Genomic DNA, 13,360 nt, shown 5'->3' on the forward strand with positions numbered 1-13,360 from the left:
GAGAATTAGTGTATTGATTATGCTGTCTATTTTCTAGGCCTTGTAGGCTTGGAAACACACCTGAATATCAAGAAGAAAGACAGCGCAGTACACATTAGCATATTGATGGCTGTATTGATTGCCAGTTGCAAATGAGAGTTTATTCTCCCATTCATTTTTGTACCTTTATTGTAGTGGGAACGGTGTTGACACACCAGAGAGCTTACCATCTGTTTCTGCCGCCCCCATGCAGAAACATACATGCAGGGACACGTCTGGCTGTCTGGTTGGCACAAGCAGAGCTATGTGTTTGTCTCATTTAACATGATTACAGACTTTCTACTCGCAAAACATCCGCACTTTCTTTCCATCATTCCATACTTACTTAGTCACTCTCTTGATTAACTTTCCTTCCAACTTCACATTTAGCTAGATTTGAATGTTCTGTGCATGTAAACTATATAGTAACTCACCTCAGTTTGGAGGTCATACAGAAAAGGACTTTTCCTAAAATGATCATTCAGTTGAAAGGGCTGTACACAGTGACACTTTACAGGCTAAAGTTGAAGGATATATAGTATTTTTCTTATTGAAAAACAGGAAAAATACCACTGGAAAACTGTTCAGCCTGGCAACACTATACACCACAAGTACTATACTCATTAAAACACTGTGTATTAATCTGCAGTTGAAAATAGTCCCCAATGAATACACAATTTACTCCTGTTTCGAGTAACATTTACTTAAAACTACAGTGCCCAGGTGTTTTAGGAAAGTATTTGAAAAAAAAGAACTATAAAATACAAAAATATATATTCAGTATATATTTGTAAGCCTTTTTAAACATTGGCTGCGAGCTACAAGCGGGCAGGGGACATTGGAGTCAAAGTATTGAGAGACTAACACATTGCTGGTTTGGGTCTTTTCATTAGATTTTTTGACGATATTGCCAGCCTTATGCTATCCAGCAGAACTTTAGTTAAAGAGACTGTCATGAATAACACACTGAATCCACACTGAAGCTCCATGACCACTGCTCTGTATCTGATCCTGAACACCATGTCTCAACGTCTTGCTTGATATAGATTCATTTCAGTCCTCTGAAGGTGTATTTTTCATTATACAATACTGTAAAAATAATAGCCTTTCTTTTCAAAATGGTCAGTAGTGATATAAAGTGCAATATCCTCATATAACAAAAGATTAATCAAATGCAGATGTACTTGAGAAATTCATTTTAACTATTGGGTATTTGAAGAAGATAAATAGCTGCAAGATCAGATCAAGCAAGTAAATATACTACAATGTCATTCTGGTCATTTACTTGTGTCACTTATCTCTTTTCCATGGATTACAATATGCGATAGGCAAGACAAATACACCTGTGAAAACACATATTGTGTAAGAAAAAGCGGCCAACACAGGAGTAATCTCTTCCGTCCTCTTATACTCAAATACAACTGATAATTATTTGCATTCATGCAAGTCTGTAGACCTCATTAGACTCAGCTGTCTCATTACTGAGGTACTAATTGCATAAAATCTGTATTTACCACGACTCTCTGAGTGAGAGGACAGTCTATATAATATTGGCAGTAAATAAAAGCAAATGTTGACTGTATGTTTTGTTAACGTACAAACTATTGTCTTCATTTTAACTCAATGAATCGACAGCTAAGAGATAGACTCAAAAAATGTCAAGCCCATGATGTACAGCACTTACATATAAAAAGGCTGTGTAGCATTGTTCAAAAATCACAATGACACTCTTAAAATGTTTCTTTGTGTCCACCTTAAACATGACATGTACTGGCCATAATAACAGATAAATATTTATTAAAGGAAAACAGAAAAAAACAGAACATGTACAGTATTTCAGTTGGAATGCACATGTACATACAAGTTTGTCAAAGTGTGATACAAAATGTAAAATGACAGGAGGATGTAATGTAAGGGAGATGCAACTTGAAGTTAAGTATAGTGTTAGAATCCTCTTTATTTACATAAATGGAACTTTACATTTGACTTTAATGTGCTATAACTATACTAAGCCTTTACTGTACAACCCACCAATAAGCAGCAGTGGAAATGCAGATCTGTGATTTCAGACAGGCCCCGTCCATCATTAAATTCATGGTACTTGTACTGGAGCGCCCTCTGGCGGCTTTTCCCAGTCAAAAGAGAACTGGTAAGGGAAAGCAGGTAGGTAAAACTAACTGATGGAGAAGTAATGAAGTAGCACTTCATTAATACGCCGGAGTGTAACTGCTGTTTCCAGCAGAGGGGATACACTCTTGCTATTACCATATCTAAACCTTCATCACCATATCTACACTTTCATCAGGTACAGGAGAATGTTTACATAACAGTAAACACACTGGGCTGGGAGTTGGGGGTGGAGTCGAGGATGTGTAAGTTAATCCTCTTGTGCATCACTGTTCACTAGTCATCCACTCTGGGCCAGATCACTGTCTGTGAAGCGGACAGACAGACTGTAGTTGTCTAGCTGTCGTCAGCCTGGAGCATCTTCTCGATCTCTTGATCCCACTGGTCGTCTTTGTTGTCTGACTCAGTCACCACCTCGTACTCCTGAAGCTCCTGCTGCAGCTCCTTCTCCCAGTCAGCTGACTCCTCTAGAGAGGAAAAGATGGAGTTATGATGTGTGTAAACCCATGGTGGCAAAGTAGTATAGCAAATCCTTTACAGCAAAAGTCAACAGAGACTCTAATAAAGCCCACCATCAGGAGAGGGGGTGCTCTCCTTCTTATCCAGCACCAGCTGCTCCATCTCTTTCCTCAGGTCCTCCTGGTTGATGGCCGTTGAGTCGAAAGCGTCGCTCACGAACTCGGACACTCCGGGACTTGTCGACATCTCCTCCTCTTCTTCCTGAGGTGGCTGGGAGTCACACACACAGCACAGAAAAGGCAACTCATACTCATTGTACTACTCTTTCATAAGTTCTGCTCAGATTGTTGGAATATATTAAACTATGCAGACATATCCAATCATATCTTTATTTTAGCACTCTTACCTTCTGTATGTCGCTGATGGAAACGGGTGGAGTTTTTGGTCTGACATTGTCTGCAAAGATATAAAACAGTTTTGTTAGTTTTCCGTATGTAGATGACTGTGTGGTGTTTGTTTAACTCAGTGACCCATGGTTTGTATCAGAGGTAATGTGCTCTGGTAGTAACATCTGACATTAGAAGCAATGGTGGGTTGAACAATAAAGAGATGGAAGGAAAGAATTGAAGATTTACTTCTCATTACCTAAATTCTCCTTCACCATAGATGGCCTCTATGGCTCAGTCATACCATAACTTTAGTTCTAGGTTTAGTTCTAGGTTTTCCTGCTTCTGGCCCTCAAATCAAATCTTTAATTTCTCTACCATGAAAAAAAAGCCTTCCACACAGAAGCACAAGACAGAAGCATGTGAGTTCTCTCTCTCCCTTGTGAGATATATGTTAGTTGATTAGTTAAGCTTTGTTTAGTCAGGAATTCTCATTGAGACCAAGATCTCTTTTGCCTGAAGCCTCCAGTGCACCTCCTCTGAGCACAGACTTTACAGTGAAGTAGGAGATGCTTTGTGTCCAGCAGTTAAACTCGAAAATACAAATATTTCCATCTTCATAGATTCTACATTTGTTAAATGAGGGTATATGTTTACCGCCCAGTGATCTGGTGTCGTGGTTATTAGCTTTGAAGTCAAATAGGGACGTTAAGTATCTCAGACTTACATAGCATGTCCTTAGAGATGAAAATACAAGTATGCTGATGCCTTTGAGATGTCAGTGATGACCATCCAACCTTTAAATATAGCTTACAGTGTTGAATGTGGTAGCTGTCTTGAGTAATGAATAGAACGGCGCTGTGGTAAATTGTTTTAATTGTTGAATGGTAGTGGCAGTAGCATAAGTGTAAAGCGTATCTCTATAATCTAAAAAAGATCTGTTCTGGGAAGAATCCAAGTAGAGTTTTTGAGGAAAGTGTTGAACATGAGTTCTGTAGCACAAATGCTCGTTTACTTTGTTCTCAGGTATTTATAATGCTGCACTGTATTAATTAAATCTCATTCGAGGGCAAGGGTAGGCACTGGTGCATCAATAGATAGAGTTTGGATACTGTATTTAAACATAATGTAATGTAAATAAATGTCAAATATATGTATAGTAATAAAATGATCAGTGTGCAGGAAGTGGCCCCTTTTGTTGTGAGTAACAGGTGAGATGATCCTGTACAGCATGTCCGCTGTTGTTGAAGCATTGATTAACATCAGGACCTGTTAACACTACGTCCTCAGGTGAAACGCCGGCCCCTCTGTCCTCGCCGTCCTTCTGCTGCTGCTGTGCTGCCAGCGCTGTGAGCTGAGCAGACTGCTTGATCAAAGACACCCGGTAGAAATAATTCCTCCAGAAAGCCTCCTCCTTCACACTGTCAAACACAAACACATCACCATACTAATGTCAATTCCATACTAAATGTGTCTTATTAAATAAAGCAAAAAACACATGTGAATACCCCCCTCACACACACACACACACACACACACACACACACACACACACACACACACACACACACACACACACACACACACAGACAGACAGACACACAGACAAGGCTGGTGGCAGGTTACTGACTGTTTGGGGACCAGGTCGAAGCGCATGCGGTTGAGAAGTTGGTCTTCCTCCAGCATCACTGCAGCCAGAGGATACATCTGCTCCATGTCGAAGTGGAACTGAACACCAGCAGGGGGGTCTCGCAAGAAGTTCCTCTTGTCCTAGAATTGAACAAAGTACTACCAGTGAGCTATGTTTCTACAAACATTGCTAATCAGAAGATTGTATTCTACAAAGCCATGCTGTTCCAAGCATGTTGACACATTAATATATAATCTTTTTGCTTACAGCTGACAGGGCAAGGATCTGCTGCTGGATCGTCTCCTCCTCATTGTAGCCGACCCAGGGAGGCACTGCTGCTTCTAGACACAAACATCAGAACACACACACTTTAAGTCATGTGCTGTAAAAAAATATTTGACAAGTACACATGACCACAAGTCAAAATTGGACTCCAAAGAATCACTAGTCTTATCTCTCAGATGCACACACCTGGATCTGTGGTAATAGAAGCTGCTTGGTCTGAAAGTAATATGAGCTGATGATATCATGATGTCATTGTTTCTGATACAAGGCCACTGCTTCTTAAAAAGTGATTACCACATTTTCTGTCACTGTGGTCTTGTGAGATTGCAATCTGCTTTCATTTTGATATTTTAAAAAGGGGAAATTCATAGTTTTATTTGACACATTGCGGTGTCGTGACAAGTTAATACATTGTACACCACTATATTGCTAGTTGCAAAGTATATTTTCATGATATGCGACATTGCTGAAAGAAAGTACATTTTCCTTCGGTTTTATTGATGAATAACTTTGTTGTGTGAGATCTATTATGGTTGATTAGATGGTGATGATCTGCTGTAGAGGGAAATGGTGGGAGTTTACTTGAACAAGTACATGGGAGGTGAGGGCAGAACAGGGAGGGAATCTGACCTCACGTTAGTCTCTGCAATATTGCATGTGGTTTTTTTTTTGTTAAAAGTGAAAAACATTCTGCCAACATGGACACAACAGTACCTCCAACTGTGGTGTTATGATTTACACTGTGCTCAGTCACATGTGAGTCAAGAAGAGCAGCTCTGTTGCGGTGGCCAAGTTTAAAAGACGTTCCATTGGGAGGCCACTTTAAAAAAGTTATTTATTTGAGACGTCAGTCAATGAAACAATGGTCATTGCCAGTATCTTACAGTATAACGACTACCAGATGTGGTGCAAAAACAGGAGATGTCATCTCAGCTCAACAGCCACAACACTGAACTCTTCAACAGAGTTTGAACAGTATTTGTGAATTGTTTGAGTTGCTATCCATGTCAAAGTGAGTGTCTGAATGACAGATATGTTACATTTATTATGAAGCAAAACATGTCTATTTTATGCTCATAGGGAATGTATGATTGCTTGGTCACACAAAGAATGTGAATTTTTTTCAATTTGCATTTTCTACTACTCAACAACATAGTCTGGCCAATAACTTTTCTAAAGCTCTTAATGAGAATCTTGATGGGACATTATTTTGTTAAGTTAATTTATCTAATGATAAGCCGAACAGTTTTTAGTTTGTTAATCAAGGTTTTCCCATGTTTACACACACATGCATGTATAATCATTACACATTATGCTATTTGACTAGAATCACACTGAATCATATTGTCTTTTTTCAGGTGCAATAGACCTTTGGCACTGATACACTGGTGCCATGGCAATCCCTGTATTTCTGTTACTAAGGACCGGCTTCAATGTTTGCTTGGAAAGCAGTGTGATTGCTGCATGTGTTAATATTTGAAACCTAATGTCCTTAAGTGATTTATAGCTACTGTATCTTCTATGAGCAAATAAAAGAAAGCCAGTAAAGTTATCATCTTTAAAAATTTCCATCCTATCAACCCCAAATACTGATTTTATCGTTATTGATTCATGGCTGACATTTATTTTGCATTACATGTATTTACAGCCAAAACACAAAAATACACCCAAAATATATCTTTTAAGTGTCAACTCTGTAGGAACATGGATGTAAAAAAAATTGCTCCATCAGAGAGATTGGAGGCTGATGTCAACTTGGATTTACAGCCATTACAATGGATTCCATCATTTACAGACAGATTTTTGGGGTAGTCATGAAAATCCTTATCAAATCAATGAAGCTGTAATAATACTCTGATTACTATAAAGTATGTTTCTGTTGGACTTGTCTTCTCTAGAAGTGACATCATTGGATCATTTCACTGTTGCTTAATACATTACTAACATGTTTACAACTTTATCTACTGTTTTGCTATTTTCTCAACAAGAATTCTTAGAAATCCTCAGTAGTGTTTTCTCACTATAAATCATAATATGCAAAGCTTGTGATTTTACTGGAGGCGGGGTTGTCCTGTACAGCGAGGAGTCTTAAACAGAACAAAAATAAGTAAATCATTTATTATAAAGAATAGTCTTGTTTTCCCTACCTGATTTTTTTGACTTTTTTTCTTGGACAAACTTCTCTTGCTCTTTCTGGAAGTCTCCTAGAAAGGTCTGCAAAAACACACAACACATACAAACAGATACACATTAAAAGGAAGAAGTTGAGCAAATGGCTGCCTTTGACAACAACACATAACACCTCTGTAATTCCAAATATGAACTTTCGCTTGCTGCCAAACTTGTCAAACAAACCAAAAGAGCAACATGCCTTGTCTATTATGCCGTCGATTTTCCCCTCTTCCACACTCTTCTTGATGGTCTGAGCGGTCTCTACCACTGACTCGGAGATCTTCTTGGTGGCACTGGTGGCAAAACTGAAGATGTAGTCTTAAGAAGGAGGAAGAAGAGGAACAGATCGCATAATTATCATAGTGTGGGAAGTAAAAACATTGCGACGACAACAACCTGGGACAAACATGTAATATATCTTAACACAGCTGCTGGCACTGGAGACAAAGCTGAGGATGAAACCTTAATTTAAATTCAAGTGAATGAAGAAGGAAAACCTATCAACAGGATAGAAATCCAACTGATTTTTTCATTTTTTATATATATAAACCTTTCATTGAGACAAGTATGCAATGAGTTAACAGCACTTTATGCTGTGAAGTTATGCTTGTAAATTAAACACCAGGCCAGTAGCATTGAAGAAAGTTTGAGAGGAATTTTAAAGATCCCCTGTTTTGAGGTGTAGGCGAACAAAGTTAAATGATCTTGATAACATCCTCAAAATAGGATCTACTCCTTCTCCCTCATTAAAAATTTCAGATTGTATGAATGCAAATATATTTCATTTCAAAAGTTTAACTGCTGGACAGAAGACGTCTCCTACTTCACTGAAAAGTTAAATATCAGTGTACTTGCACTGGAGACTTTAAATGTCCACATCACACTTGTATAAGTTAAATATTATAACAGGACTGGTTGTTATATCACAAATGCTGTTCATTAGACCCGCCCCTTAAAATCAGATGTTTAATAATCACAGAGAAACTTTGCACTTTCAGCAGCTGAATGTGAAAACAGCCTTCAAGTGTCAAACTCTGCACATCAATCATTCTGCACAGTGAAGCTCAAACATCCAACTGTAAGCACAAGAAGAAAACGATATTTTTGAATTGAGGAGGACTTTAATGAATTTATGAGTTGACAGACAGCATGATTGACGTCACCCTCGAGACACTGAGAAGCGAGCTTGGGTCACCCAGCTAACGATTAAATAAAGACATTCCGCCACAAATAGCTTTCAAAATAAGAGACAGTTATTGGTAAAATAGCTCTTTCTCACCACCCAGTCCCTTTCCCAGCTCGGAGTCGTCCTGCTTCGCCTCTGGTTCCGCAGCCTGGTCAGCTGGTTGCTGTTTGTTTACCTCGTTCTGCGCCTCCACCACCTTCTCTTCCTGCTCCACACTCAGCTGCTCCGGGTCATCAGACGTCTTCGTGTACGTCGGGTTCTCCAAACCCAACCACGTCCCGAGACCTTTGAACATTTTAGTTGAAATTAAATTACCGTTCAGCTTCAATTATGAGGAAAACGACAGTGTGGACAGTGTGTGCTTCTTGGCTGTATGCTAACAGGAACTACACAGACGGGTTTCTTCTTCTTCTTCTTCTGTTGAGGTTTATAGCAGTTGGCATCCATAAATGTTGCATTGCCGCCCTCTGCTGGATTGTTACAGTTACCGAGGACAGGTTGTCTTCTTCTCGGTTTTCCTCTTGTGTAGATGTGTGTTACTGACATCTGGTGGTCAAAAGGCTGTGATGATGCCTTCAGGTGTGCGCCAGGTCCATTTGGGGAAAACGGGACCGATTTCAAAATAGAGATGTGACCAGTGGTGGAAGAAGTACTGAGATCCTTTACTTCAGTAAAAGTACCAATACAATAATGTAAAAATACTCCATTACAAGTAAAAGTCCTGCATGAAAAATCCTACTTAGGTAAAAGTACATAAGTATTATCAGCTTGATGTAGTTAAAGTATGGCAGTAAAAGTAGTGGTTTGGTCCCTCTGACTTATATATTATAATATTATTATATATGACATCATTAGATTATTAATACTGACGTATCAGTGTGTAAGCAGCATGTTATTGTTGGAGCTGCTGGAGGTGGAGCTAGTTTCAACTACTTTATATACAGTTAGCTAGTACAGTCCAGTGGTTCCCAACCTAGGGGTCAGGCCCCTCCAAAGGGTGACCAGATAAGTCTGAGGGGTCGTGAGATGATTAATGGGAGAAAAAACAAAGTTCTGACACACAAATCTGTTTTCAGTTTTTGAAATTTTTTCTTTAAACTTTGATTTTTGGTGAAATATTGGATCATTTAAACATTTATTATTTGGTAGAGCTGTTAACAACTCATAGACATGTGAAATGTGACCCGGACTACACACTGCTTTTTATAAGATGTCAAAAGCCAAAAAGGTTGGAAACCACTGGTTTCATCTTTAACAATATGTTGTATTTTAAAAGCTTGTTATATTATCCATTGTGTCAAATCTTCATCTGAAAAGTAACTAATGCTGTCAAATAAATGTAGTGGAGTAGAAAGTACAATATTTCCCTCTAAAATATAGTGAGTGGAAGTATAAAGTAGCATCAAATGGAAATACTCAAGTAAAGTGCAAGTACCTCAAAACTGTACTTAAGTACAGTACTTGAGTAAATGTACTTTCCACCACTTAGTATGACTTGTATATTTAAGTGGTTTTGATCAAAAAAATAATCACCAAAAATACACTGCTTAAGTGCATTCATTTCTGATTATAAATTCAAAAAGGATTGACTAAAACTCACTCAGTTTTTCAAAAATAAAAATATTAAAGGTAGTTATTCCTCAATGTACATGTTAGTATTAATACAGGAACATCTGTTGCGATGTATAGTCATTATTATGAAATGCGGCTTTTAACCAGCAGGTGGAGGTAATGAGCTCTGAACTGTTGCACATCTTGAAAAACAAGACGAGGAGGAAGACGGCCGAACCGGCGTACTCTAGACACTTTAAACAGGCTGAGGTCAGTTTGTCGTTTATCACTCTTGTGTATTTCTTGAAGCTGGGGTACAGTGTTGTGCAGGAATCACTATAATCCTTGTCATTCCTCCTGAGCCCGATCGGTACTGTTGAAGCAGAATCTCAATGGATTAGCTGGGGTTGCTACTGTGGGTCGTTTACTTGTATGGAGAGAGTTTTCTGTCTGTCAAGTGGAAGGAAAGTAAGTTGAAACATCGTAGGATGTACTGAGGTCTTGTAAAATCGGGTTGTTTTGATAGAAGTGGCTGGTTGAATGTAGCAAGCAGACTGTACAAATAGATAATTTTCTTTACTAAACCAATTCGTTACCCGACTGACCAAGCAGGCGAGGATGTTCTTTCACTTTCCCTTTTTGATCAGATCTTCAGATGTTTGCTTCATTTGAAACTCCTGTGTCTTTCTTTTTCTAACTGAAGAATGAAGACTCTGATGGTGTTTGATTTCGACCACACTGTGGTGGATGCCAACAGTGACACTTGGGTGATTAGGTAAGTAATGTTTATTGTTTGAATCAATTAAAGTATCACAGACATAAAAATACTTAAGTGATGTAAAGATTTTATGTAAAGATTGTATAAATCTATATGAACATGATTTGTCATTAGGGTGAATTTGTTTATTACAACTTTTTGTTTTCTCTCTTTCTAGATGCCTTCCAGGTCAGACTCTTCCTGATGAAGTGAAGAATTCCTATAGAAAAGGCCACTGGACTGAGTTCATGGGAAGAGTCATGAACCACATAGGTGAGAGTTCAGTATGCTGTTTGTTGGCCATTCATGCATGCATAAAAAAAGGTTGGACAAAATATAAGAGACACATTTCGAAATCCACTAAGCTCAATGTTCACCGTCTCCACTTCAAAGATCTATTAACTGAGCTAAGCAGCTTGATTAAAGATGCGAGGACTTCTTATTTTTCCAACCTTATCTCCACCAGTAAGCGCTACCCAAAAGTCCTGTTTGATACAATTAACAACATTGTCACTCCGGCACCTCCGGATGTGCCTGTCTGGTCAAATAAGGACTGCAGCAACTATCTTTCCTTCTTTGTTGATAAAATTAGAGATGCCAGAGCTAGCATTATCCCTTCATCTCTTCCCCTCTCTACTCATGCCTTTCGGCCAAGAACTCACAGATCTGGTGAGCAGTATGAGATCCTCCTCCTCCTTTGACATTTTACCCACCTCCGTGCTCAAAAATGCACTTGACTGTGTTGGGCCATGCCTGGTTTCCATTATAAACAGCTCCCTGCAATCTGGTTGTGTCCCAGCATACTTCAAAGATGCAGTTGTTCAGCCCCTCCTGAAAAAAACGAACTTTGATCCATACAGTCTCCATAATTATAGGCCTATATCCAAGCTGCCTTTTATTTCTAAAATTTTAGAGAAGGTTGTCGCCAAACAGCTCACTGCTGTCTTGACTGCACACAACATTTTTGATAAGTTTCAATCAGGTTTCCGACAGAAGCATTCCACCGAAGCTGCTCTTCTCAGAGTTTCCATACATGAGAGACCCGTAAATGTTTTTTCCATCTACGAAATATCGCTAATCTCAAGTCCATCGTCTCACAACCGGGACTAGAAATGGTCATCCATGCGTTCATATCATCCCGTTTGGACTATTGTAATTCCATTTTCACTTGTCTCAGCAAAGCATATGTGAACTGGCTACAAAAGGTCCATAATGCGGCTGCAAGACTGCTAACCAGGTCCAACAGGATGACTCACATCACTCCTGTTTTAAGATCTATGCACTGGTTGCCCATTCGTTTTAGGATTCATTTTAAGGTTCTTATTATTACATATAGAGCCCTGCACGGACAGGCTCCAGAGTACATCATGGAACTTATCCATCCCTACGTCGCCAGTAGGTCACTCAGGTCTTCCAACCAGGACCTACTGGCTGTGCCTTTACATTTGTGGCTCCAACCCTATGGAACAGCAGTCTCTGTGGAAGCTTTTAAAAAACTATTGAAGACCCATCTTTTTAAATTGGCTTTTGTGTCTTCATGAGTTGTTTGTTTGATTGTGTTTTTTATTTTTATTTTTATTTTTATTTTTTTAAAACTAATTCTAACTTGTGGCACATGTTTTTACACTATGTATTTTTTTATGGTCTTATTTTCAACTCTTGTTCCTGTGAAGCACTTTGTGAATTTCATTTCTGTGAAAGGTGCTATACCAAATAAACTTATTATTATTATTATTATTATTATTATTATAATTATAAAGCAATTGCTACATTAACGTCTACTTCAGTCCTCTGACCTTTTTTCCATCTGTCCCTCCAGGAGACCAGGAGGTCAGTCCTGACAGGGTCCGCAGTGTGATGGAGACCATCCCCTTCACAGATGGAATGATAGACTTGCTGACATTCATATCAGAAAATAAAAGCACCATTGACTGCATAGTCGTCTCTGATGCCAACACCATGTTCATTGACTGGATCCTCCACGCAGCGGGACTCCAGGCGGCCGTCGACCAGGTGTTCACCAACCCGGCTAAGTTCAACGAACTCGGGTACATGGAGGTACAGTGCTACCACTCTCACGACTGCAAGCGATGCCCCGTCAACCTCTGCAAGAGAAAAGTCCTGGAGCTGTACCTGTTGGAGCAGACTGATCGAGGTGTGGAGTATGACCGGGTATTCTACGTGGGGGACGGTGGGAATGATCTCTGCCCGACTTCCTGTCTGAGAGGGCATGATGTTGTGATGCCCAGGAAGGGGTACACCCTGGAGAAACTGCTGGCCCAACTCAAGAGTCAAGAAGATAGCGCTTCTTTGAGAGCGAGAGTCATTGCCTGGAGCAGCGGCACTGAAATCATGGAGGAGTTGAAAACGAGTATGCAGTCGCACCCCGGCCCTAATGGAGGTCAACACTGAATGGATGTCGCAGTTGTAACTTAAATATTGCTCTCATTCCAAATATTAATCCTGCGCTGTAGCGGGCACATACTGCCCCCTTAGATTGTTTTAAAAATGTGTGTATTATTAAGAAGGTATTTATCATTTTTAACCACAATTTTGATTACAAATCCTTGAAAATGGACAATTTGTCTCCAGGAGATTTTATCTTTACCTTTGTAAACAGTAACAATCCTCTCAAACAAGGTTTGAATTATTATATAATCAAGGATTTGTCTTGATTTAGAGGTGGAGAAAAGGAATGGAGACCTCTTAGCCCAATTAGAATACAAATAAATCACAAAAACAATGTTAACATGTGCAGATTGTGTTTGACACTGGATCATAATTCAACT

General features: G+C 39.2%; 2 protein-coding genes across 3 annotated transcripts; one reads left to right on the forward strand and one right to left on the reverse strand.

The window, feature by feature from the left end:
* Positions 1 to 1,798: 1,798 nt before the first annotated feature.
* Positions 1,799 to 8,688, reverse strand: LOC122991599 (synapse-associated protein 1-like). Its single transcript, XM_044364805.1, has 9 exons — positions 8,357 to 8,688; positions 7,277 to 7,395; positions 7,053 to 7,119; positions 4,888 to 4,961; positions 4,621 to 4,760; positions 4,260 to 4,411; positions 3,011 to 3,060; positions 2,718 to 2,874; positions 1,799 to 2,612 (listed from the first exon to the last, which is right to left on the reverse strand). Exons 1-9 carry the CDS (start codon positions 8,556 to 8,558, stop codon positions 2,482 to 2,484), a joined length of 1,092 nt encoding a protein of 363 aa, XP_044220740.1. The 5' UTR covers positions 8,559 to 8,688; the 3' UTR covers positions 1,799 to 2,481.
* Positions 8,689 to 9,988: 1,300 nt separating this feature from the next.
* Positions 9,989 to 13,314, forward strand: phospho2 (phosphatase, orphan 2). 2 transcript variants are annotated; one of them, XM_044360253.1, is made up of 4 exons: positions 9,989 to 10,084; positions 10,518 to 10,589; positions 10,750 to 10,844; positions 12,391 to 13,314. In XM_044360253.1, the coding sequence occupies exons 2-4, from the start codon at positions 10,519 to 10,521 to the stop codon at positions 12,981 to 12,983; spliced, it is 759 nt and encodes a 252-aa protein (XP_044216188.1). In that variant the 5' UTR covers positions 9,989 to 10,084; position 10,518; the 3' UTR covers positions 12,984 to 13,314. The 2 variants fall into 2 exon arrangements, with proteins under 2 accessions (XP_044216188.1, XP_044216197.1); XM_044360262.1 differs by having other exon boundaries at positions 10,030 to 10,282.
* The last annotated feature ends 46 nt before the right edge of the window (positions 13,315 to 13,360 follow it).

Source organism: Thunnus albacares, chromosome 1, assembly GCF_914725855.1.
Source record: "Thunnus albacares chromosome 1, fThuAlb1.1, whole genome shotgun sequence".
NCBI lineage: Eukaryota > Metazoa > Chordata > Actinopteri > Scombriformes > Scombridae > Thunnus > Thunnus albacares.

Excerpts from the sequence above, each read along its gene's own strand:
- LOC122991599 (XM_044364805.1), bottom strand. The coding sequence starts at position 8,558 with ATGTTCAAAGGTCTCGGGACGTGGTTGGGTTTGGAGAACCCGACGTAC. Across the intron at positions 7,396-8,356 it reads GCTGGGAAAGGGACTGGGTG|ACTACATCTTCAGTTTTGCC; the intron begins GTGAGAAAGAGC and ends CTCCTTCTTAAG. Across the intron at positions 4,412-4,620 it reads TTCGACCTGGTCCCCAAACA|TGTGAAGGAGGAGGCTTTCT; the intron begins GTCAGTAACCTG and ends TGTGTTTGACAG.
- phospho2 (XM_044360253.1), top strand. The coding sequence starts at position 10,519 with ATGAAGACTCTGATGGTGTTTGATTTCGACCACACTGTGGTGGATGCC. Across the intron at positions 10,590-10,749 it reads AGTGACACTTGGGTGATTAG|ATGCCTTCCAGGTCAGACTC; the intron begins GTAAGTAATGTT and ends CTCTCTTTCTAG. Across the intron at positions 10,845-12,390 it reads AAGAGTCATGAACCACATAG|GAGACCAGGAGGTCAGTCCT; the intron begins GTGAGAGTTCAG and ends CTGTCCCTCCAG.